Raw genomic sequence first — 24,797 nt, 5'->3', positions numbered from 1 at the left:
CCTAGAAGGGGGGTGAATATATAGTTATTTAAGGAAAGGTAAAATATGATTAGTGACATTAGAAATACAGTTTAATGTTGAGATGTTTAAAGTTCACTGTTGAATTTGGAGTGAAGAATAAATGTGTCAGCGGGCAGGGGCTCTGGGGCCAGGGAAGGCTTCATGAAGTAGGCAGGCATGAGTTTCGAGGATTTGGAAGGTGAAGATGACACAGGAGCACTGCAGTTGGAGAGAACAGCGTTAGCTAAGGGGAGATAGTGGAAAGCCATCAGCCAGCTATTGGCAGAATACTGTGTAGTCCAGTTTGCCACACCTACTACCTGAAGAGGAGTGAGGAGCAGTAAGTCTGGGAAAGAAGATGGGAGGAGCTGCCAAAGGGGTCCTTGAATGCTCTGACGTTGGGGGTGTGGGGAGACCTCCTTGTGCAGAAATTGCAGAGGTATGAGGAGGCTTAGGAGTTAGGACGATCAGAGCTTCACTGGAGTGAACTGGGTACCAGTCTGAGCAGCGTGCACTGGATGGGCGGGAGGCCGAGATGCAGTTGCCACTTAGGATGTTGTCCTGTCTGGGCTGAAGCGATGGGGAAGGGGAGGAGAGAAGCAGGAGCTGCACCTGCAGGTGTGGGGAGAGGGGGTTGTTAAAGGTGGTTGAGCTGCAAGAACTGGGAGAGCCGCAGTAGGGGCCATCTATGGTATTTGTGGAAGAAAGATCAGGAAAAAGATTTATTTCACAAGGAAAGACAGTGAGATAAACTTTCAGAAGTTCGGGATTTTAAAAAGCACTTTTATCAGTGTTACCTTCCTTATAAAAGTTCTGTAATACAAACAGGATAGCTGTTATCTTTTTTTATTGTTAGGATAAGGAAATTGAGGCTCTGTCAGTTTGAGCGTCTTGCCAGAGGTCACATTGCTGGTCCTTATGGAGCCAGACTAGCCTCCCGTATTCAGCCGTGTTCCTGAACATGCTTCCTTTCTGCTCCTGTCCTCTGGCCACTCTTGCTGCTGCTTTTTTTTTTTTTTTTTTTTTAAGATTTTATTTATTAGAAAGGGGGGGAGGGGCAGAGGGAGAGGGAGAAGCAGACTCCCCATTGAGCAGAGAGCCCCAGAAGGGGCTCGATCCCAGGATCATGACCTAAGCCAAAGGCAGTCGCTTAACCAACTGAGCCACCAGGGCGCCCTCTTGTTGCTTCTAGTAGCTGTGGCCTACCTTATCAGAATTAGGCTTTTCTCGAAAGCATCATCCATTCAGACCTTGGATGACTCCATCCGGAACTACCTCAAACCTCCCTCAGCCAGTAGGGAATTTGCTAGTTTTTAGGGAAATAGCTGTCACCGAGCTAGCTAATTTCCCCATCTTACTTCCTGTCATTCTTGGTCATCACCCAAAATACACGTTTCTCCAATAGTCTGTCTGCTTTTATACTGAGTGATCTCCAAACTGATTTGCCGTTGCATGACTTTAACCCACCCTTTTAACACTATTTGCTTTCTTCCCAGACCTCTCCAATGCCTGCCGAGGTCTGTGGAAGAATACTGCAGGCAGGGGTGCGCTTGGTCAAGTGCAGAACAGCAAGAAGGCTAGTCTGGCTGCAGCGCTTGGGTGGGAGGGACAGTACGAGGAGGTAAGGTCAGAGTTAAGCAGCTGGCAGGGCATGTGGGCACTTGAAGACATAATAAGGAGTTCAGATTTTATTCCAAGTCATTTGGGAAGCTGCTGAAGCTTTTTGTGGTTGTTTTATTTTTTACTTTGCTGATTTTTTAAAAATAGATATAATACACCCTCTTAGTATTGAAATTTAAAAGGGAGAACATAACGTTACTCAGAAAAATAAAAAGCAAAACACATGCCTTGGTTTTATATTATAACCAGTTATGGTAGAAAAAGTGTGGGGAAATAAAGAGCAGGGACAGAGTAGACAGACCGCGGGTGTGTCAGATGCAGGATGATGCCGCCCCGGGCATGCATGTCTGTCTCAGACCAGCCGCGTGGTGCCTCAGGATATTCACTTGGTGGCTGCCCAGGAAATATTAGCTGAAGAACTAAATGGATGTTGAATGAAAATTTCTCACAGGTAGAAAACTAGCCTTGTGTTGAAGTATTTCTGCACAAGATGCCCTTAGAAGAACCCATAAATAGCCGTAGAGACAGAAAGAGGACAGACTCATTGGAAGGTTTTGTGATCATTTAATGTTTTTAAGGAATTATGCTAAGAGATGGTTTTATTCTGTGTGTGGAGGACAGGCTCTAAGAGGTGGAGATAGAAGAGAGAGTTGTCAGGAGAGTGTTGCTGTGGTCTGGGTCGGAGATTTTGGACTACATGATGGCGTTAGAGTCCCCTTTGGAAGGTGTGCCTACAGGACCTGCTCAGGGTGGCTGTAGAGAGGGACAGGAGCAGTCGAGGGGCACTGCCGTCAGGTGCCTGGGGGTGGCATTTACTGAGATGGGAAAGACTGACAGGAGAGGGGGGTTCTGTTGTGTTCAGAGTAATGTTCTGGGGGTGGGGGGAGCACTGTTCATGTGGGAAGTGAACGTAACTCAGTTTTTTCCCAGATAGCTTAAAGAGATATGATCAGATATAATAAAATTCACCATTGCTGGTGTAAAATTCTCTAAGTTTTGACAAACCTCCGCCAGGTGATCATAACCCTGACCTTCACGGCAGTCACGATGAAGCACAGTTCCAAAGCCCTGCACACCTCCTTGTGCCCCTTTGTGGTCAGTCCCTTCCCCACCTCTTGTCTGTGCCCCTGTGGTTTTGCCTTTGCGATGAATTGTCATCTAAAGAGAGGAATGGAAAAATGACCAGACAAGGTAGAGTGAGATAAAAACCGTAGGGGTGTGGGCCTGCCGGGGGGTGCGTCAGGTTAGTTACAGGTGTGGGGCGGACAGTTAAGGTTGTGACCTATTTAATTTAGTTTTCGAAACCGTATGTAATTCTTTAAAATGGTAGTGTTGTTTCCCAGATGGGCAGTGGACACTCGCGAAAAGTAGCTGTTTCCTGTGGTTCTTTCGTAAATGATTATATTCACAAACTTCCCTTTCAGTGAATTTGGGCGGTTTGAAGGATCACATTAAGGAGATCCAGAGGTGCCGGCGTTTGATCCTCATTGCCTGTGGGACAAGTTACCATGCTGGTGTAGCAGTAAGTGGCTTCTTAAGATTTTCACTGTTTGATGTTGGGCATCAGAAGGTGTCTGTGACACACCATGTACACTTACGCTTTTTAAAACACGATGTCACCTTTTCATGTTGTTAAGACAAAAATCAGGAAGGTTGGGGGAGGAAATGTTAATAGCTGCTTGGAATTATTTATCAGTGGAAGATTTGCTTTAGAAAGACCCTTAGATATACAGGTAGACTTCGTGGAAGGCAAAGAGTGGGAAGGTTTTTCTGTAGGAGCAGTCATTAGGTTTTGCTTGTCATTATTTTCTTGGTTCAGACAGATGGCTGGTAACATGTGTGAACCTCAACAGGATTTTACTTGGTAGGCACATTTCTGCCAACTAAGGAAGTCTGCTTCTTGTCAGACTTTGTTCTTTATTTTTTTGGAAGCTAAATTAAAACAAATTTTATTTAAATTTTTTCTACTTCTATTGAGAAATAATTGACATACGTCATTGTATAACTTTAAGACCTATAGCATGATGCTTCAGCCTAGATATATTGTGAAATGATGGCCACAATAGGTTCTGTTAAAATCCATCTTTTCATAGAGGTACAATAAAAGGAAAGAATAAAAGAAAGAAATTTTTCTCGGTGATGAGAATTCTTAGGATTTACCGTCTTAACAACTCCCCTGTATATCCGACAGCAGTGTTTGCTGTAGTCGTCGTGTTGTATGTTACATCCCCTGTGCTTGTTTATCTTCTAACTGGAAGTTTGTACCTTTTACCACCTTCCTCTAATCCCCTCTCCCCCACCCCCACCTCTGGTAACCACAAGTCTGATCCCTTTTTCTGTGAGTTTCTTTTTGTTTTGTCTTGTTTTTTAGATTCCACATATAAGTGAATCATACAGTATTTGTTTTTGTCTGTGATACTTATTTCACTTAGTATAACGCCCTCAAAACCCATCCATGTTGTCACAAATGGTGGGATCTCCTCATTTTTCATAGCTGAATAATAGTCCTCTGTGTGTGTGTGTATGTGTGTACACACCACAACTTCTTTATCCATTCAGCAATTGATGGACACTTAGGTTGTTTGTGTCTTGGCTGTTGTGAATAATGTTGCTCTGAACATGAGGGTGCAGGTATGTTTTCAAGTTAGGTGTTCTTTACCTTTGGCTGTATTCCCAGAAATGGAATTGCTGGATCATATGGTAGGTCTATTTTTAATCTTTTGAGGATCCTCCATAGTGTCTTTCATGGTGGCTGCACCAATTTACATTCCCACCAGCGGTGCACAGGGTTCCCTTTTCTCCACATCTACACCAGCGTTTGTTATCTCTTGTCTTTTTGGTGATGGCTATGCTAACAGACATGAGGAGATAGCGCATGTGGTTTTAATTTGCATTTCCCTAATGACTAGTGATGTTGAGCATCTTTTCATGTACCTGTTGGCTTTAGGGAAATGTATATTCGCGTCTTTTGCCCATTTTTAAATTGGGCAATTTGGTTTTTTTTTTTTTTTCCCAGTTGTATGAGTTCTTTATGTTTTGGATATTAGTTCCTTACCAGATACATGGTTTGCAGATATTTTTTCCTGTTCTGTAGTGTGACTTTTCACTTTGTTGATTCAGGTTTCTTTTGCTGTGGTTTGATGTAATTCCACTTTTTTATTTTTTATTTTGTTGCTTGTGCTTTAGGTGTCATATCTAAGAAATCATTATCAAGACCCATGTCAACAACTTTGTTCCTATGTTTTTTTGTAGGAAGTCCCTGGTTTCAGGCCTTTCATTTAAGTCTTTAATCCATTTTGAGTTAATTTTTGGGAAGCTGAAATTCTGTATCAAAGATGTGTGTTGGTTGTCAGTGCAGAAGCATAGGAGTATGATGGTCTTTTAGTCCAATAGATCAGATCCAGATGTAGTTTCTTATGAAGACACCAAATGGAGTTGGTGTCGACTCCCCATTAAGTACAGAAGACCCTTACACATTCAGTTTCTACTTCTAGAATTGATTCCAAAGTTTATGACATAGTGATTTAGGGGCGAAAATATCTATGATCTGTATTTGTGGGAGCCAGTCATGGAACTAGTGAGGGAAACTGGATGGTTGTCCAGCCCTTGCATCTCAGTTCTCTCACACACCCACTCCTCAGATCGCGTGGTCTAAAAAGGAAAGTCTAGGCAGTATTGAAGGGGAGAGTTCTAAGAAAGTGCTTGTTTCAAACATGGGGAAAAAAAGAATGAATTAAAGACATGAATGTAAATGAAGGGATTGGCCAGTTCGCTGGTGGCTTGGATCTGTTGTTACTGAGTGAGCCCTCTATTCAGAAATAAAAAATTTAATTAAATGTTTCATCTAATGCTAAACCTGAATTTTAGGGCAGAAAGTATATGCTATGTTAGAATTCTCTAATTATGAAATTTGAGAAAATATAAGGTTTGTTTTGTTTTTTGGTAGATGCTGAGACTACTATACTTAACAAACATTACAAGTCCTTTTGGGGTTTATCACACAAAACAGTGTCGTTAATTCTATCTAGTTTTTGTGCGTGCGTGTGTGTTTCTTTTGGTGGAGTCCAAAGTGAATGATACATATGCATGCATTCTTTTTTAATATATAATATGTATCCTGAACAAGAACAATCAGCTAAAATCATTCTAAGTATAGTTTGCCTTTCAAAATGTTAATTGTCTCTGGGTTTTTACAGTGACATACAGTAGAACTTATGATAGTATATTAGTCTCTTACAATGCAGATATGTCATGCTGTGTATTTATAAAGAGTTGCTTCCACTGAAAGAAAAAGATATTTATTAGCACAGATAAACCTTGAGATTTCTTTTGCAGGGTATATTTAAAAATATCTGGTAAGTTGCTAGATTTGTATCTTTCTTTTTTTATTTCGAAGAATAGAATTCCAGTGTAATGTTTATATTGTAAATGAGGGAATAAAGTTTGATTTTTGTTTGAGGGAAAATGTCCAGTATTTTAGGGTCAGTAACTTATTTATGTATTATTAGTAAGTAAAATACTGCAATGGAAAAGATTTGTTAAAAATAAGATTTTATCTTTGAAGACTTTCTGTAAGTGATGTTATAACATTGTTAAAAATTGCCAAACCGGAGTTACAGAATAAAACCATTTACTTTACTTTTGTGGACAAGAAAATTAAAGGGATATGAAGTAAAGGACACCTGTACAGTTCTTCACTCCTGTGAAGGAGGAGTGCAGTGATGGGGCAAGAGATGGGTGGGGCCCTTTGCCTAAAGAAGCAGGTGGTCTTCACAACAACTAAACGTATGCATCTGTAGGGCCTAAAATTTTTCTTGCCTAAAAGTTTATTTTTTCTATTGTTTTAAATTTTCTGATGTTTAGAGCAAAAGGAATTGAATTAGAGTGGAAATTAGTAAAAGAAATGCTAGGGTGCTGTTTGAATAGAAGCATACTACCCCCTACTTCACTCTCCATACTACAAAATTTGGAAATAGTGAGCTTTCTTAAACAAGAGTCCTAAAGTGTATTGACTTTCTTTGGGAAACGTTACTACTTTATGAATACATAGTATTTTTGAAGTGTTTAATTTTTCATGGGGTGTTTAGGTGTCTGTGGTTATCTCCTTTGAACTCTCTCAGTGACTGGTATTATATGAATTGTCATTTCAAGATTAGGATTTGGGAAGTTAGAAATAATACACAAGCTAACTCAGAACAGTGCCTTTTCTTCTCAAAACATTTTATTTGTGTGGGTGTATTTGCTTTTAAGAATACATTCATTGAGGGGCGCCTGGGTGGCGCAGTCGGTAAGCGTCTGCCTTCGGCTCAGGGCGTGATCCTGGCGTTCTGGGATCGAGTCCCACATCGGGCTCCTCGGCTGGGAGCCTGCTTCTTCCTCTCCCTCTCCCCTGCTGTGTTCCCTCTCTCGCTGGCTGTCTCTCTGTCACATAAATAAATAAAATCTTTAAAAAAAAAAAAAAAAAAAAAGAATACATTCATTGATAACTAAAGAGACTTGTACTAAAATGTTAACAGTGCTTATATCCTGGCTGGTGGGATTTTGATTATTTTTTATGGTTTAATCAGTATTGTTTGTATTTTCTAACAGTGCATGTGTATCATTTTCATAATCAGAAAAAAATGAAAAGTGTACGTTGACTCCAAGGAAGGAAGTCCAGTGAGAAAGTGTTTGAAGTTAGTTGATATGACCGAATCATCTTTTCTTTGCAGACACGTCAAGTTCTTGAAGAGCTGACCGAGCTGCCTGTTATGGTGGAGCTTGCCAGTGATTTCCTGGATAGAAACACGCCAGTTTTTCGAGATGATGTTTGCTTTTTCATTAGTCAGTCAGGTATGCTAATTTTAAAGACTTGAAGGAAAGGAAAGTCATTCATTCTAATAGTTATAGCATGTCTTGGCAAAAAAACTGATATTTAAAGATAAACGAATATTGCAGATGACCTGACAAATACAGATTTATATTGATCTTACATAATTCTCTATGAATTAGTAAAAGTAACACATTTTACACTCAAGGAGCTGAATTTTCAAAGACAGAAGGAAAGGAGATCCTAAGAAGTAGGAACTTACTATTGAAAGTTTACAAATTTATTATTTTAAAGTGCATGTTTTTGTTGTCGGTTTTTCTTTTTTTTTTTTTTTTTAGACTTATTTATTTTAGAGAGTGCATGTGCAACCCGGGTGGGTGGGCAGAGGGGGAAGAGAGAGAGCGAGAGAGAGAGAATCTCAAACAGACGCCCTGCTGAGCATGGAGCCTGACGTGGGGCTTGATCTCAGAACCCTGAGATCACGCCTTGAGCCGAAAGCAGGAGTTGGATGCTCAACCAGTTGAGCCACCCAGGCGCCCCTTGTGCATGTTTTAAATTTTGCTTAAAACAAATGATACTATTCAAAGTGTAGTCAGTGTTTTGTTTTTGCATCTAAGAAACAGTGTCTGCTGACCGCTCTGTGTGTTCCTCTTGTCTTCCTTCTTACATAGGTGAGACAGCAGACACTCTGATGGGTCTTCGGTACTGTAAGGAGAGAGGAGCTCTCACTGTGGGGATCACGAACACCGTGGGCAGTTCCATATCGAGGGAGACAGACTGTGGCGTCCACATTAATGCCGGGCCCGAGATTGGTGTGGCCAGCACGAAGGTAAGTTCCTGACGAGTTCTCTTGATTATCTACTCATAGTGCTGGTGGAACACACTAATCCATACCGCAGAGTTCATTCGTTAGCACTGATGGAACTCCTATAGTTTACTAATCATTGTAATTATTGTAAGGTTGAACGGTCAGTAACAGATAAAACACTTACTGTTCCGTCCCACTTCCATGTTGAGAGGTGGAAAGGGACAAGTGTATGTAACGTACATGCTGGCTGTTTCCATTCATCACTTACATTCCTGCTGCCGGTGCGGCGGGTGCATGGTAAGCCTGACGTCCTCTTCTTTTATTGAGTATGGTAGGGAATTAGAGAAATAACAGATTAGAAACATCCAGCTTAATTCCAATAATCTTTGACATTTTAACTTATATGCTCATAGCTTCTAATAAATATGCCAAAATATGCATATTACCTGTGAAAGTCTGTAAGGGGGTGTACACTTTTGGTATAAAATTCCCCAATTTAAAAAAATGAAAATGACTATTATACGACAATATCTGTTTCTCTTTGGATACTATATCTGTGGAGACTTAAAGCACCTTTTCTTTTTTTAAGGCCAATTGAGACACTTTGCTCCTTGAAATTGGAATATACATAAATGTAGTATTAGTAATAAAAATAGGAATCTGAAAATACAAAAGATGTTCTCTCTCCACAATTGTATTACTCTTCATGATTTCAGCATTTCTGTTTTTCGGATTAAGCATATTTTCTGCTGATTGTCTAATAAGACGTTTAGATATTGGTGGATTTGATTCTAATGAAGGGTGTGTGGAGGATGATGTTAACATGCACAGAACCGCATTTGAATTTTTTTCCTTTTAAAGAACCTCAGGGTTTTTTTGTTTTTTTTTTTTTTGGGGGGGAAAATTTGTGATTCTTATGTAAAATCTCTGAGGTTTTTTTGTTTCTTGGTTACTTTGATGTTGCTAACACTATAATTTACAGAAAGCTGAAACCTGAATTTTCTCCATGTGGTAATTAAAACATGTAAGATGTTTGTGCTTGGGTTTCCATTCTGTGCCTGAATAAATAACCAGCTGCCCTCAGCAGCAGCTTATGGATTTTTGGAACAGTATCCAGACAGACAGCTTTGATCACGGATCGGGATTCCAAAGCCCCTTTATTCACAACACATGGTGAAACAAGGGCTTCACTGTGGCATGTGTGGGATATGGGGCCATACCACTGAATGGGTGCTCTTGATTTACCTTTGTAAAAATCTTTCTTGAACTGGGAGTGCCAGGGAAAGTATAAATTTTTTGACTTCTAATTCTGTTCACAAAAGCTTCAATTTTCTCAACATTTTATTTATTTTAAAATTTTTTTATTTATTAGAGAGCACAAGCGGGGGTGGGGGCGGAGGGAGAGGGAGAAGCAGACTCCGCACTGAGCAGAGAGCCCAAAGTGGGACTCGATCCCAGGACCCTGAGATCACGACCTGAGCCGAAGGCAAACGCTTGACCAGCTGAGCCACCCAGGCACCCCTTCTCAACATTTTATTAGGATCATTTTTCAAGCACACAGTGAAGTTAAAGGAATTTCATATTAACACCCATATGTCCATCACCTAGATTCTACCGTTAACATTTTTTTCAGCTCTATTGAGGTATGAATTTCACCACTGCAACATTCACCAATTTTTGGTGTATAGTTTTAGTAAATTTGGCTGTGTAACTGTCACCACAGTCCTGTTTTAGAAGATTAACGCACTTGAAAAAAGTTCCTTTTTGCCCTTTTACAGTCAACCCCCACTCCTACCTCTCAGCCTCAGCCTGTGGCAGCTACATTTGCTTTCTCTTGCTATATATGTCATCTTCCAGAAATTTCTTATAAATGGGAGTGTATAATACATGTCTTCTGTATCTGGCTACTTCTGTTTAACACATGGTGAAGCAAGGGCTTCACCGTTGATGTTTTTGAGATTTTTTTCATGTTGTTATTTCTAGCAGTCGTTCTCTTTTTTAAAAAAGCAGGCCCTTTTAAAAAAATCTTTTTATTTTGAAAGAACTGTAGATTTATAGGAAGTTGCAACGATAGTACAGAGAAGTCCATATATTTCTTACCCAGTTTCCTCCAATGGTTACATCTTGTATAAGAAGAAAAACATCTTTTCATAGTACATATTTCATAGTACATCGTACATAATTTCTTTTAAAAAATAGCTCCCTTAAAAATTTTAGTTAAGTATGGCAGTTTAGTCTTAATTTTTCTTGGACTCTAATTGTTTTCTTCAACTGCCTTAGACATTCTGGGCTTGGAGTTTATGAAAGTTTTATAGTGTTTGGTCATAGAGAGTTTCTGAGTGGCAAATATAAGTTTGTATGTTAATAGGTGATCAAAGAAGTCCATCATTGGCCCTGATCCCTGGCTGTGATGGACCTAGACCAAGAATTCTGTAATCTTGATTATAAATCCCCAGCTTCACCTGAAAAACTGTCAGGGTTAGAGAGAGAGATTACTAAGTTTCTCATAATATCAGACCATAGACAGTTTGATATTTCTGTAGGAATCGATGGGTGTAAGTGTGCAGATTTAGCAGTTTTTTATGTTATTGCAGGTGTTTAAAATTTAACCACAGTACTGACTTTTGTTGATTTTTAAAAATAAACTGATATAACTTTTTGGCTGAATATAAAGTAAAATCGAGTTTAGAAGTTCAGAGTCAACATTTTCCTGGTGAATTCTTTCAAACCTCAGTAAATTCTAAGTGTGAGGTGTAACTTACTTTTCTCATAATTGGATTTCTGGTATACACAGGTGAAATGAAAAACATGAAATTGGAAATTAAGCTGTAATGGAAACACAGTGAAAAAATGTGTGTGTTAAAGCTGTTCTTTTTTTATACTTAAAAACCAGTGTTGAGATGTCTTTAGTCCAAATAAGGAAACTTTACTCTGTAGAATAACATTTTTAGTCATGGGCTGAAGGAACTGGAATTCATCTGATTGGTTTGAGTTGGAAACAGTTTAGGTATGCCAGGGGTCCCAGATATTGGGTCCTCTTCCCCTGTCCTGATCATATGTTTTGTGATTGGTTTATTGAAAAGTAAGCGTCAGTAGGAAAAGGTAGACTGGAAGGGACTGGAATTTAGAATATAGATGTGCTCGTTAGCCTGAAGGCAAGAGACTGCAAATCTACGCCGTGCTATGGGGAAAATATCCCAGCCTGCTGGTAGACCACATCGTAGCACAGGGGCAGGAGCTGTGGAGGAATGTATGAGCAGCTGGCTGCTGGGAGTCTCATTTAACTATTGGGAAGGTCAGGAGCATTTGCAGATTGTGATTTTATTATACAGGAGGCTCATTATCCACATTATGACAGGAAAATAGTCCCTAATGAGGTGATTCCTTATTCAGAGATGAGTAATAGAAATTCAGCGTGTAATCTACAAGAAAACCCAGAATAAATTTCTTATTAAAATTACACATAATATTGTAGCTGGCCACACCACAATAGTCCTAGTGATTTAATAATAAAAATATAAATAAAACACTCATACGCCTGAAATGTAAAATTTAGTTTCTTTAAATGGCTGGTGAATGAAAAAGGTATCAGAACTACTGTTAAAAAGACTTTAGTACAGGGCCGCCTGGGTGAGTCAGTCAGTTGAGTGCCTGACTCTTGATCTCAGCTCAGGTCGTGATCTCAGGGTCCTGAGATGGAGCCCCTCTTCGGGCTCTTTGCTCAGCAGGGAGTCTGCTTGAGATTCTCTCCCTCTCTCTCTCTGCCCCTAACCCCCTTGTGCGTGTGCGCAGTCTCTCTCTCCCGTAAATAAATCTTAAAAAAAAAAAGGAAAAGGAAACCCAATAAAGCAGAAGGAGACTAATAATAGAGATGAATGAAATAAGATTCTCCTTATTTGCAATTGATACGACGGACTCCTGTAGAGCTTAAGCATAGCAAGTGAGAGACTTCTTAGAATGAGTAAGAATTCGTATGAAGGGTTTTATATAAAATATATACAAAATATTTTCCCTGTAAACTGGCAGTGACTACTTAGATATGGGGGGTTGTTTGGAGGCGGATTCTGTTTTCAAATAGCTATAAAAATGCTTAAAAATAACTTCAAACAGTGCGTAAGATGCTCCAAAACACTTGTTGAATAGATGAAAACTATATAACTTTATAGACTTCTAAGATTTTACCACGAATTGATGGAAATACCATATTTCTGGATGGAAGATTGTTCTGTAAAGAAATGGCAGATCTGTGGGACAGAATCAGTTCTGCAACATGACTCTAGGGCATCAGAGGGCTGAGGCTACAGGAAACGTCACAAGCCAGGAGAGAGAGGGGTGGGTGAAACGGAGGGAAAATTGGCTATTTATAAGAATAAAAACACAAGTTAACACCTTGCGCTAAAATCAATTTCAGATGAACTAAAAAGAAAAAATCAAATAAAAAGGGACAGGGAAAGCAATAGAATTAAGAAAATTTAATAATACTTAACTGATTATGGAAGGATTAAGCTTAAAAGTACTACTTAAAAGTTAAAAAAATAAAACTTCTAAGTTAATAAACACCATTATAAAAGCTTTAACCAAAACTGGGAAAAAGTATTTAAAACATAACAGTAAAAACCTTTTTAACACCAACTAAACAAAAAACCCCCAAAACCCCAAGTCCAGAAACAAGTAAAGAATAATGTAGTTAATTCTTAAAAGAGAAAGCATAAATGGCTAATGAACATGAAAATAGTCTTTTCAGATATAAGATATGTATAATAAAGTAGTAGTGAGAGACCACTGTCTAGCAGGGAGATGGTAAAAATTTGTTAAAAAGATAATTTTCAGTATTGCAGAGAATGTGGCAAAACACTCCTCTCTCACGTTCTCATACAGCTAATGGGAATGAAAATAGTCTTGGTAGTTGACTGCACATTTTAAAACAGTCACCGTTCTCTAGCCTAGGAAAATAAATGTCTCTTAGTTCAAGCTTTTATCACTGAAAGTTTGTTTTGAGCCTGCATGTCAGGCATTATGCTAAGTGCTTTACATCGTGTCATTTAATTCTCACCAGAATCCTGTAAATGTACTTTACCAGATGTGCCATCTGACACCTACAGAGATGAAAAACTGCTCTGGTTTCAAAACTGCACACCACACACTAACAAACAAGAAACAAGGCACTCTTCCTTGGGAAGGTGCTTGCGATTAAATTAAGAATAAGAGCAAGTTATAAAATTATGCCTACCAATTAATTTTCTTAGCCATTTAAAGAAAGAAGAAAGGCAGTAAAGATGAGGAGGCAGTATTCACAAATGTTATTAATACCGTGTTATTAAAATGTAATTATTCCTAAGAATGATGATATTCTTATTTCTACCCACTTCTCTACAATCGAGGTTAAAAAGAAATTTTTTAAGCCAAACTGGAAAACAAAACAAAACAAAAAACAAAGGTGGGAGTGAGGAAAAAGCAATAGGCAAAGAACAATTTTTTAAAAAAAAACCAACAAAACCAGTGCAAGTACCTCAGGGAAAGTCCTCCGCTGCTTGGCTTTCGACTTATATAAAAAACCTAGTCCGGTTATGCCCGTGCAGATGTACGCTCTGCTCACCTTCCTGTGCACATTTCTGTTCCTTTCCGAGGGCGGTAGGGATTTGGCAAGCATCTGGTGCCTTATAAGGGTCTTCTGTGTTGTATTTGGAAATAAAGGTTAAGTCATTGTTCAAGTTCAGAAAAGGAGAGGAGTGATAGATTTTCCGAGTACTGGATCAGTTTTGTGTTAACTAACGCTGTTGTTGTTGTTGTTTTTTTTAAATGGACACTATGTATTTATAAAACCAATGGGAGGGAATTCTTTATTTTCATCTTTTTTTAAAGTAAAAATTCCGAGTTCTTATAATGCAGCTGCAGCTAATGCTGCTTTTCTTGGTGTTCCAGGCTTACACCAGCCAGTTTGTATCCCTCGTCATGTTTGCCCTCATGATGTGTGATGACAGGATCTCCATGCAGGAGAGACGCAAAGAGATCATGCTTGGATTGAAGCGGCTGCCTGGTACGAAGATCTCACACAGTAGAGATTTGTTGCTGAGGGAGTAGCTAACGGGTGAAGTCTCTTCTTGTCCTTGAAGCTGTGGCTTGTAGCTATTTAGTCAAAAAGATCTTTCTTCTTTGGCACCTGTGTATTTAAAAGTCCCTCATCACTGATATCACAGAATAGAAACACTGGTCTTTTGTTGGTTGCTACCAATATGTTATTGTTATTATTTCGGTTCAGTTTATTGCCCTTTTCTCATAGGCTTTGTTAATATTACTTCTTAACAGATTTGATTAAGGAAGTCCTGAGCATGGATGATGAAATTCAGAAACTGGCAACAGAACTTTATCATCAGAAGTCAGTCTTGATAATGGGCCGTGGCTATCATTATGCTACTTGTCTTGAAGGGGCACTGGTAAGTCTTCTCCCTTCGAATCGCAGTCTGTGCACTGAAGGACCTGGTACGTAGTCATACTTTTAGATTGAATGAGATACGTGGGACTACATATTTATGCACTCTGGTTATCTTGAGAAAGGGCAACACAATACTTCATTCAAAAGTGAATATCAAGAAAAGTACATTTTACCACTGTGATTTGGATTTAGCAAGTTACATGGGTTAATTTGTTGTCCAAATGTGAATAAATAAAAGATTAAGTTCTCTAGGTGTGAGATTTCATTGAAGTAAACATGAGGCAAGTAAAAGAACAGTTACAGAGTAACAGGAATATATTCATGATCATCTGAAATCTTCAAAAAGTTTTTGTGGTTTTAAAACTTCTAGTTGCTTAAGAAACAAACTTCCAGTTACTTGTTGATAGTTTAGAAATAACCATCTATTAACCTATATTTACAGGTCAGAGGTCCTTTTATACTTTTGGATAAATAGTAACTTCAGACAGCAGATGTTTTATGTGATATTTACGTAAGAATGGGTTTTTGAGTAACAGACCGAAGACTAATCTAGTTCTTTCCTGTTAGAAAATCAAAGAAATCACTTACATGCACTCTGAAGGCATCCTTGCTGGTGAATTGAAACATGGCCCTCTGGCTTTGGTGGATAAGCTGATGCCTGTCATCATGATTATCATGAGAGATCACACTTACGCCAAGTGCCAGAATGCTCTTCAGCAGGTGGTGGCCAGGCAGGTAAGTTAGGGGCTTCTGGGAGGGCCCGGGGGCTCACTAAAGCTTATTTGAATTTTATGACATTTTAAAGTGATAGACCAGTGCCCAGTAGGAGGCTTACAAAACATGTTGAGGTGGATGTGTAAAGAATCTGAGATACTTAAGAGGTTTGACAGGACCCAGCTCATAGATCTCATAATAAGCAGAACCAAGACCAAAATTGAGGTCCTAGTCTCCAGATCCTGTCCTATCTCTTAGTGTGTGCTGCTCCCTTTTAAGTTAATATTCTTAAAAGTATATTTCAGGAGAAACGGAGTTTATGTTTATATAGATGCTATGCTTAACTGAGTTTTTGTCAGGTCATTTGGCTTTTATATAATAAAGCCCCAAAGATATTAATTACTGTCTGGTAACTGAGCTTGGTATTTCTCAGTTGTGTGAGTTTAAACAAATTACGGAATCCCACCAAGTTTCTGTTTCCTTGGCTGCAAGTGAGATCAGAGTTGCCACGTAGGATTCTGAGTCGGTGAGGCCACATATATATGTACGGTGCAGAATTTGCACGTTCACGTGCAACAGCTCTGCCTTTGCTTACCGTTGATTGATTGATTGTGTGTGTGTGTGTGTTTCTTTCCCAGGGACGCCCAGTTGTGATTTGTGATAAGGAGGATACCGAGACCATTAAGAACACAAACAGAACAATCAAAGTGCCCCACTCAGTGGACTGCTTACAAGGCATTCTCAGTGTGATCCCCTTACAGCTGCTGGCTTTCCACCTTGCTGTGCTGAGAGGCTATGATGTAAGCGATGCGCTCCTGGAGAAATCTGGAGCTCACTTTTTACCTGGTTCATTCGTAGTTTTTCTTCTCAGTTTTTAGCAGTAGCCTTTGAGAAATCCTTCAGATATTTATCTGTCACCTGTTATATTTGCACGGCCCAATTCATAGGTTACCTGCCTCATAACCTTTTCTTACCCATAGAACCTGAAGGAACCTTGGAGCCAGCTCTGTGATTGGAGATTACCTCCTTGGGGAATCTCCATGTGTTTTCTGTTTCCTTCAGGGTAGCTGGCAGTTCTTTGTTTGGGACGCCCCCACACATTGCAGGACTTAGCATTCCCAGTCTCCCAGTCATCATGACAGCCCAGCGTCCTGCAAATCGTAAATCACTACCGACTGGCATTTCTAGTAAGAAAGGATTTAACATGGGGAATTGGGTTTACACAGCCATTAGGAGGCCTCGAGAAAGGCAGGGGAGGGAGGCCACTGTGCCATCCGCCAGTGTAGGAATTGCAAGGAGCCACTACTGTTGGGGGTCTCGGCTGCTGTAGCACCAGGGTGGGTCACTGCTAGAAAGATGCGTGGAAGCCGTTGGCAAATCCCACAGCAGCTGCCTGAGGCCCATTAACCTCCGATTGGGCTGCCACTTTTATAGCGGACCGCAGAAGCATTTCCCGTGTTCTGTCGGCTCCTTCAGAATTCTTTTTCCTCACTTCAAGATTTTTAAGATACATTATTTGACTGTTTTCTAATTTTAGTTCTTTTGTCGTCTGTAATTAGGGTGGTTGATGAACATGTTGTTTTCGGGTTTTATACACAAAAGTAATTTGCTTTAGAGTCACTGCTCTTCTCCCCCCAGTCTGTACAATCCTTCAAATATTGCTTCTTTTGCAGGTTGATTTCCCCCGGAATCTTGCCAAATCTGTAACTGTAGAATAAGGAGCATCTGCAGCTCTGGGCGATTGAGCAACACAAGACACCTTTTGTATTTAACACCTTGATTTAAAATATCACCCTTTGAAGCCTTTTTTTAGTAAATCCTTATTTATATATCGGTTATAATTATTCCACTCAATTTGTGATTTTTGTGAAATTACCTCATATTTTTCCAGTAATTTGTGGGGAGTTTAAATAATGGAATTTATATTGGAATCGTTATCACAAAGATTTAGCTCTCATTTTCTTTAAAGGATGCTGGGTGTTGGATTTCTGGGCCCTTCACTTCAATCTGGGAGGATTGTGTGTTTTTAGAGTAACTGGCCTTTGTTTCACCGTGCTTCTATTCATTCAGCCCAAACAAAGTGTAGTACATTTAATTGGAATATCTAAAGCCAGTGGCAATGTATGCTAGTGCTTGGACATTTAATTAAGTTTTTGTTAAGTTTACGTATAAAGAAAAGATGCTGTGATTTGTTTTGAAATTTGTGTTTTGTTTTTAAATCAAACTGTAGAACTTAAAAACTGAAAGCTTTTCTTGGTGGGATTTCTATGTAAGTTAAGTTATCCTGAGTGTCTCAGACCTGTTGCTTGTTATCTGGAGGTCGAGTTAACGTAGGAAGCTAGAGTATGGTAGTACATTGGTTTTCTCCATTCTTAACAGCAAGTATTTGTACAATTTCATAGCAGAAACTTTAAATTTGAGCTGCTTTGGACAACTGACAACATGATTTTTCATGTAAAGATGGGGGACCTCCAAGTGGGGTGTCCTACTCCTAGTTTTTCCATCTTGTAAAGCTGGTTTTTATTTCCTTGTATCTGTAGTTTTTTTTTGTTTTTTTGTTTTGTGTGTGTGTGTGTGTGTTTTTAATGACTTGTTCTTTGAAATCACCACACAAAGTTGCTACTGAGATTGAGTCAGTACTGATATATGCAGAATTCTCTAATTTTTGTCCCGAGGAAAAATTTCCTGCAGTGAATTTTAACTCTTTCCTGCTTTGTTGCATAAAGCTAGTACCATCCTGCCAGTTGGAAGTTCTTTGTAGTTTGGAAGATTAGCAAGTCTTTTGACTAATCATTGACTATAAATGTATGTGCTGAGCTAGGTTTAGAGAAAGCTCTATGCTTTACACTGATGCTCGTGAAGGATTGCTTCAAATATAGTAGTGTTCCCTAGGCATTTCTGTATTGTCTGTGTTCTACCCCTGAAATATATTTAGGAATGAAGAAGATACCAATAAGTAAAGTGATATCAAGGTGCCTTCAGCTGGCTTACGTCAGAAACGGAAGTTAACAATTTAGATTAAAATAGAGTAAAATATTAGTTTGACACCCACATGTCGTGAGTAGTAATTTCTTTACGGGGCTTTTTGGCCAAATCTTGGGGGTTTATAGGGCAGTGTGTTTGTGTTTTGGTGAAGTCCTTCTGTTTCTAAAGTTTTTGCCTTTAAATTGTGAAGGTAAGATATTTAGCATAATTATTTAAATTCAGGCTTTTTTCTTTTTCTGTGTTTGAATTTCTTGGTGAGGTTAAGATTTTCTAATAGCTATTGCTGCAGGGGAACACAGAATTCTGCTTGTGTACTAGGGTTAGAAAAATATTTTGCATATTTTGAGGTACTTTGGAAGGACTGTACTAGATGGAGACTAGAAACCTGGTTGTTTTTAGAAATAAAATAAGGTTACTATTTACATTATATATATAGCTGTGATAGCTATATTTATCTATTTTAATTGTTTCTGAGATTATTTTGTTTAGGCCTGCTAGTTTTAGTATGTGTATGGTGTCATTTCTTATGTTAAATTAGCATTTTATGTCTGTGATTTGTATGGGCTTGTAGTATTTCTTAATGGTCTGAAGTTTGAGTCAGCATTCTAAGTGAACAAATATGTGAAATCAGTCATTAGTTTTCAATTTCTCTTTTTCTCTTCCTCTATGTCTGTCTGTCTCTTTCTCTCTCTCTCACACACACACACACACACACACACACACACACACACACACTTCAAGCTAGGATAAGTTCTGAACTGGTATCAAAAACCAATATTAAAGATCAAAGAAGTGATATTTTCCAAATAAACATGGTTTCTCCTTCTTGTCCCTTCTTGCTTCCTACTTTATTTAATGCAGTGCTTTTTAAATGCTTTTATGTATTAATTACGAACACAAAAAAGATACTGTAATGAGGCAAATCACTCAAAAGTGGCATGCCCAGTTAAAACAATGTAATATTAACATATACGAATATCTGATTTTGCAAGAAAGGTATTTTTTTATATATAAAAAGTTCTTTCTTGTAGTACATTTAAAGTTTAAATTCACTCATATGTAACTTAGAGTTCCGCACCTCAGCCATGAGCCCTTTTTAGGCTGGGATCATGGGTAGCATCTCACACATGGCCCAGTAAATGATGGTTACTTTGCAGTCAGCCGGCTTTTCTGTCTTTTTTTTTAAGTTCCCTGTGCCATAGGAGTGAATGGGAAGAGGAAAATTAACATTCACTGTTTTTAACGGGCTGTAATTGTGTCAGCATCCTATTATGGGCAAGTCACTGTGCCAGGAACTGGAAAGGACATCTTGTCGAAAGCAAAGTCTGCTTGTCCCCAGGCAGACTTATCACTGGTGAAGACTAATAAGATCATTGCAAGGCACAGGGTGAGGGAGTGGAAAGGGGGGTGAGCTGGGTTGTTAAATAATGGTCCAAGTTTAGGGGCGTATAATGATCAAAAGAGGTAGAAGATGCATTTTGTAGGGTTGAGCTGTTACCGCAGGCTGCGTAGACCGCACATCCGTGGTGTGCTGAGGAGCGGCAAAGGTGGGGTGCGCAAGGGAGAAAGAAGCAAGCATCGGTACTGCTCAAGGGGAGCGGACACAGGGCAGTGTGCAGGTGGGGGGGGGTAAGAGAGCTCACACAGACTTTCTCTCTCAGTTTTGTGGAAAGTTGTTTCTAAGATGATGCCGTCTTATCCTTCTGAATACACGTCTCTTGGCCTAAGCCAGTCATGAGGACAGGAGGAAAAGGAGCCCTTGTCTTTTAGCTCCTTGGTAATGTTCATTTGGCCCTTATGTATAATGTCTTCAAAGAAGGAAGACCAGCTGAAATGTTTGCTTTAACAAACATTTTAAGAAGTCCTTTGGAGTCAGTGTTTTATCTGTTTAAAAACTTAGGATATACTCTGGCAATAAAAGGGGAAGACTAATGTTAACTGTCATATGTGACAACTTAAGTGATTTTCTAAAAAGCACAATGTCATTGAAAAGTGTTTGTTGACAAAGAAATCCTAGCTCACACGGAATTTGTGAAGGCCAAAGACATGGAAGGGCGAGGTAAAGGAAGGTATTTTAGCCTTATGTCCGCATATTTAGTGGGTTTTATCTACCAGGCTACCAGATAGAGTGTCTTCTTCATGAAAACTTACTTCAGATTACTTTCTTTGTTCTTCGCGTTAGAATCTCAAGTTTAGAGGAATTAACACATCAGTTTTTTCTCATAATATTTAAGGATTATTAATATATCAGCATTTCCCTAGCTTGATGAGGTTAACCGTAAATTCAGATCTATGACACGACAACCGATAGGACTGATAACATTCACTTTGAACCAATAATTTCCACGGTTAAAATGAAAATCGTAGTTGACTAGGAAGATTAACTTGTAAGTCTGTAATAGCTCGGTATCAATGTTATGGAATCTACCATAAATAATAGCTAATGAGAATGTTTTAGGTAATTCTCAAATTACCATTTTTATGGTACTCAGAATTAATCCAGAAATGATCCTGTTAGCTTTTTAAATGTTCTGTGGTTGACTTTTTGTTTGTTTGATTTCTTTGTGTCTTTTTTTCTTTTCTTTTCTCTTTCCTTTTCTTTCCTTCCTCCTCCTCCTCCTCCTCCTCCTCCTCCTCCTCCTCCTCCTCCTCCTCCTCCTTCTTCTTCTTCTTCTTTTTTTTTGCTTAAATTAAACTTTTGGTATTTGTTTAAATTATACTGCTTGTGAGCTGGAGATGTTAGAATCTTTGCTTTGTTTCCGTTTTCTCTTCTTTAAGATAAATGTGTAGTTTACTGAGCCATTTGGTCATTTCTCCCTCACGTCTTGTAAGTCCAATAACTCAAACCTTGAACTGTGAATAAATTACCAAAACTTACTGAGAATTGCATTTTGAAGCAATTTGCCAATATTTGAAGTGTGTACATGTTTGTAGATGTGTTAAAGATTGTATTGCACTAAGAATGTAGCCAGTGTTCAGTTGTTAGTAAACTTTTCTGATGCTAGAAGTTAATTCATTACTATTGTTTCTTAAAAGAAGAGATGATTGGATAAATATAATCAAAAGTTTATGTCTCCACTCTAATTTGCCAATTTTTTAGAAAGGATCATTAGATAAAACAAAGGCTCTACTTTTTCTGATGTCATACTCCATAGATATTATACCTTCTCAAGTCTTTTACAATTTTTTTGTGAGAATGTGTTGTTTCTAGCAAGTTTCTAGTGTATACAGTGATCAACAGCTTTGCATAAGTGAATTGATAGTTGCAAAAGAAGGATATTTAAGATGCGTGAGTAGCAAGACAGCATGTACTCTGAAGTTTCTGTAGTATCTGGCAGTCTGTTAATAATAGAACAAAGATTCCTTTTACAGGGTCCTTTTATAAACAGCAAGCGAAAATCTCTATCCCTAGTGCTTACAGCACTCGCTGTGTTCTGCAGGAGACAGTTATGCCAGGGTAGTTGGAATGAATAGCTGTGCTGTTTCGCCTTCCCGTAGAACTGAGCCCAGTCTCTCATCTCTGTGTTGCTCTGCAGCGAAGCCTGGGGCTGCCACACAGCATGGATCGTTTTTTCCATGGGCCACATTTTGGCAAAAAATCCAGCTTTACTTTTATTAAACAGTTATCTTTAAATTCTCCTCAATTGGCCAGAAGTGTTTACTGAGTACTTACTGGAGGCCAAGAAATAATTTCCCTAAAAATTTAGAGGCCTGTTTTTCATTGGAGTGGCATTTAAGAAAAAGAAGTTCTTTGACTTTTTTGGATGAGGAAAAGAAGTAAGGGTTAAGTTTCTCTCATTAATCTGAAGGTAAATAGTTCTCCATTTTACAAAATGATGTAGGAAAAAAAATGATGTAGGAACTTTATTAGCTTAAACGTCCTGGAGCTATAAACTAATCTTGTAATAATATGCAGACAGGTTGCCAGGTTACAGGTTATTTAACCAGCTGATCCTTTCCCTGGAAGTATGTGTGTAATAAGATAAATTCATTATTCTCTTTTTGGTTAGCATGTGTACAAGAGATTATTTCCGAGATTGAAAGGCCACGTTTTTGAACTTTAACATGATTTATTAGCTTAAATCCCAATGTTCACGTATGTGTTTTCTCATATGTATTTCTCCTAATGCTGTTATGTAGCCGTATTTTCCTTTTCATAATTCAAGAGATTTTTGAAAATGAAGTATGGATGTACAGTTGAAAATATGGAATAAAAAATGGAGCTTGTAAACAATTAGAGAAATGCTTTTTGGATAGAGTTACAGTTCTTTCCTTCCACTCACTTATCAGTCTACCTCTGTTTGTATAAGATTAAAAAGACTGTTTATACCCATTAGGATGAAGCTCTTGGCATGTTTTCATATGCTTTTAATTTCTATAATATACTGAGTAATTTAGAAGCATCCAACAATTTAAAAACCAGAGCCTATAATAAGGTGTGTCCTGGAACTCACAGCTGTTGCACACCCTCGGGGGTCTTTAGGAGTTCATTTTTGCCTCTGTCACTCAGCTTTATGTGTTCTGAGGTGGAGGTAAATACGGTGAGGTCTTAGAAGGAGATACTCATTGAGAATTCTAGATTCATTCTACCTAAAGGGCAAATGACCCCATGGTTCTTAGCTAATACATTCTTAATTTGGGGACTCACAGGTGGCTGTCCATTCATTTTAGGTTGTCCTACAACATCCAGGCCACAAAGGTCCACATGTACCAGGGTCACTACAGTTTGTTTCTGCCAGCAGCCCCTTACAGGTGACACTCTTGTCCTCTTGTTGTCCTCACTGATGCCAGTGTGGCATCCTCAGTCATAGATGTTCTGTGGCAAGTTCAATGTGAGATGGACTTGTTAGAGAGCCTGGTCTTCAAACAGTTCCTCTAATGGGATGGAGAACATCTGAGACAATGAAGGCTTGTGGTTCCCAGGGAAGGGAAATAGTAAATTCAAGTTTCTGGTAGACTCGAATGCAGGTAGCCAGGTTGATTCATGGGGGCTTCTCCCCCCCCCCCATTTGCTTTGTACGAGAGTTGTTTTGAAATATTGAGCATACTTGCTTTGACTTTTATCTCTTGCTTTCTTAATTTTGTATTTATCCTTTAATAAAATGTAAACCCAATATTGAATTTACTTTTACTGCTGCTATGTAGAAACCTAGGAACTGTGGGAAATCCTTATAAGATTTTTATCTCATGTTCTGGCTATTAACTTGGACCCATGTGTTGTTATTAAAGTTCAAAGTATTTCTTTGTTTGAAAGAAACAAATTAACTTTAAAACTTCTTAATGTGTAGGGTTTTTGTATTTTTTGTTGTTTTGGGTTTTTTTTTTAATGTTTTAAGTGAAGTGGCCTCTGAAAGCAGAATTGACTTTACTGACACAACATTAATAACTTAAGTGCTTTGAGTTATTTTCTCAGCAGAGACATATTTGTCTCATGAATGCCTGGTTCCAGGAGTGAAGGGGACAGAATCTGGAGTTCCCCAGAACAGAAAAAAGCTAGCTGACTCGTAGACACATTGGTCTCCTCAACTTGGCCTTCTTGAAGGGTGACATTCCTATCTATGTTAATGGTTCTCTGTTCCTTTGGGCTCAATATGATGAAACCAGGGAAGGGCAGCTCTGAGAATGTTGATAATCCTATCAGAAGATAAGGCTGATTTTTAAGTTATTTTTAATTTAATTAATTTATTTTTAAAGATTTTAAGTAATCTCTGCATCCCATGTGGGTCTTGAACCCATGACTCTGAGATCAAGAGTCTCATGCTCCACCAACGGAGCCAGCCAGGTGCCCCTTAGGTTATTTTTTAAATGAGGCCCAAATAGGATGCCTCAAAACTTGGATCATTATTTAAATGGACAACCCTTCACAAAATGTAACAGTCAATTCTTACTTTTCCCTTCTTCCCTTGCACTGCCCTGTATCCTGGGTACTCTAGGTCCATAGATAATATGAGAAGGATTTGTGGACAGATGGGTTCTGCTTAAATGATACATATATTTCTCATTGTCTAAGCACAATGACTTTGCTGTAGTACTTGCTTAATAAAATGCTTGCTGACCTTAAGTTACACTCTAAATAGTATTATTTATTTTTTCTTTCAGTGCCTTTACTTGCTGAGTTAGAGTTTGATCAGGAAATCATAAATCACTACCGACTGGCATTTCTAGTAAGGAAGGATTTAACATGGGGAATTGGGCTTACACAGCCATTAGGAGGCCTCGGGAAAGGCAGGGGAGGGAGGCCACTGTGCCATCCGCCAGTGTAGGAATTGCAAGGAGCCACTACTGTTGAGGGTCTCGGCTGCTGTAGCACCAGGGTGGGTCACTGCCAGAAAGACGCGTGGAAGCTGTTGGCGAATCCCACAGCAGCTGCCTGAGGCCCATTAACCTGTCTGCGGTTTACCACCGCAGAGTACTTATTTCTACTTCTC

General features: G+C 38.9%; 1 protein-coding gene across 2 annotated transcripts in view; it reads left to right on the top strand.

Moving 5' to 3' along the window:
- Positions 1 to 24,430, top strand: part of GFPT1 (glutamine--fructose-6-phosphate transaminase 1) — a 57,388-nt gene extending 32,958 nt beyond the window's left edge. For both annotated transcript variants that reach the window (XM_045788148.2, XM_045788147.2), the window contains 8 exons: positions 3,045 to 3,142; positions 7,332 to 7,452; positions 8,101 to 8,258; positions 14,160 to 14,274; positions 14,544 to 14,671; positions 15,238 to 15,405; positions 16,023 to 16,184; positions 17,058 to 24,430. In XM_045788148.2, the coding sequence (XP_045644104.1) occupies positions 3,045 to 3,142; positions 7,332 to 7,452; positions 8,101 to 8,258; positions 14,160 to 14,274; positions 14,544 to 14,671; positions 15,238 to 15,405; positions 16,023 to 16,184; positions 17,058 to 17,102 (995 nt within the window). In that variant the 3' untranslated portion in view covers positions 17,103 to 24,430. The remainder of the gene's footprint in view (positions 1 to 3,044; positions 3,143 to 7,331; positions 7,453 to 8,100; positions 8,259 to 14,159; positions 14,275 to 14,543; positions 14,672 to 15,237; positions 15,406 to 16,022; positions 16,185 to 17,057) is intronic.
- Positions 24,431 to 24,797: the final 367 nt, after the last annotated feature.

Source organism: Ursus americanus, chromosome 7, assembly GCF_024610735.1.
Source record: "Ursus americanus isolate L20-20 chromosome 7, mUrsAme1.1.p, whole genome shotgun sequence".
Classification (NCBI taxonomy): Eukaryota; Metazoa; Chordata; class Mammalia; order Carnivora; family Ursidae; genus Ursus; species Ursus americanus.
The sequence above is the reverse complement of the archived record's forward strand: the minus strand, read 5'-3'. Positions and strand labels throughout refer to the sequence as shown.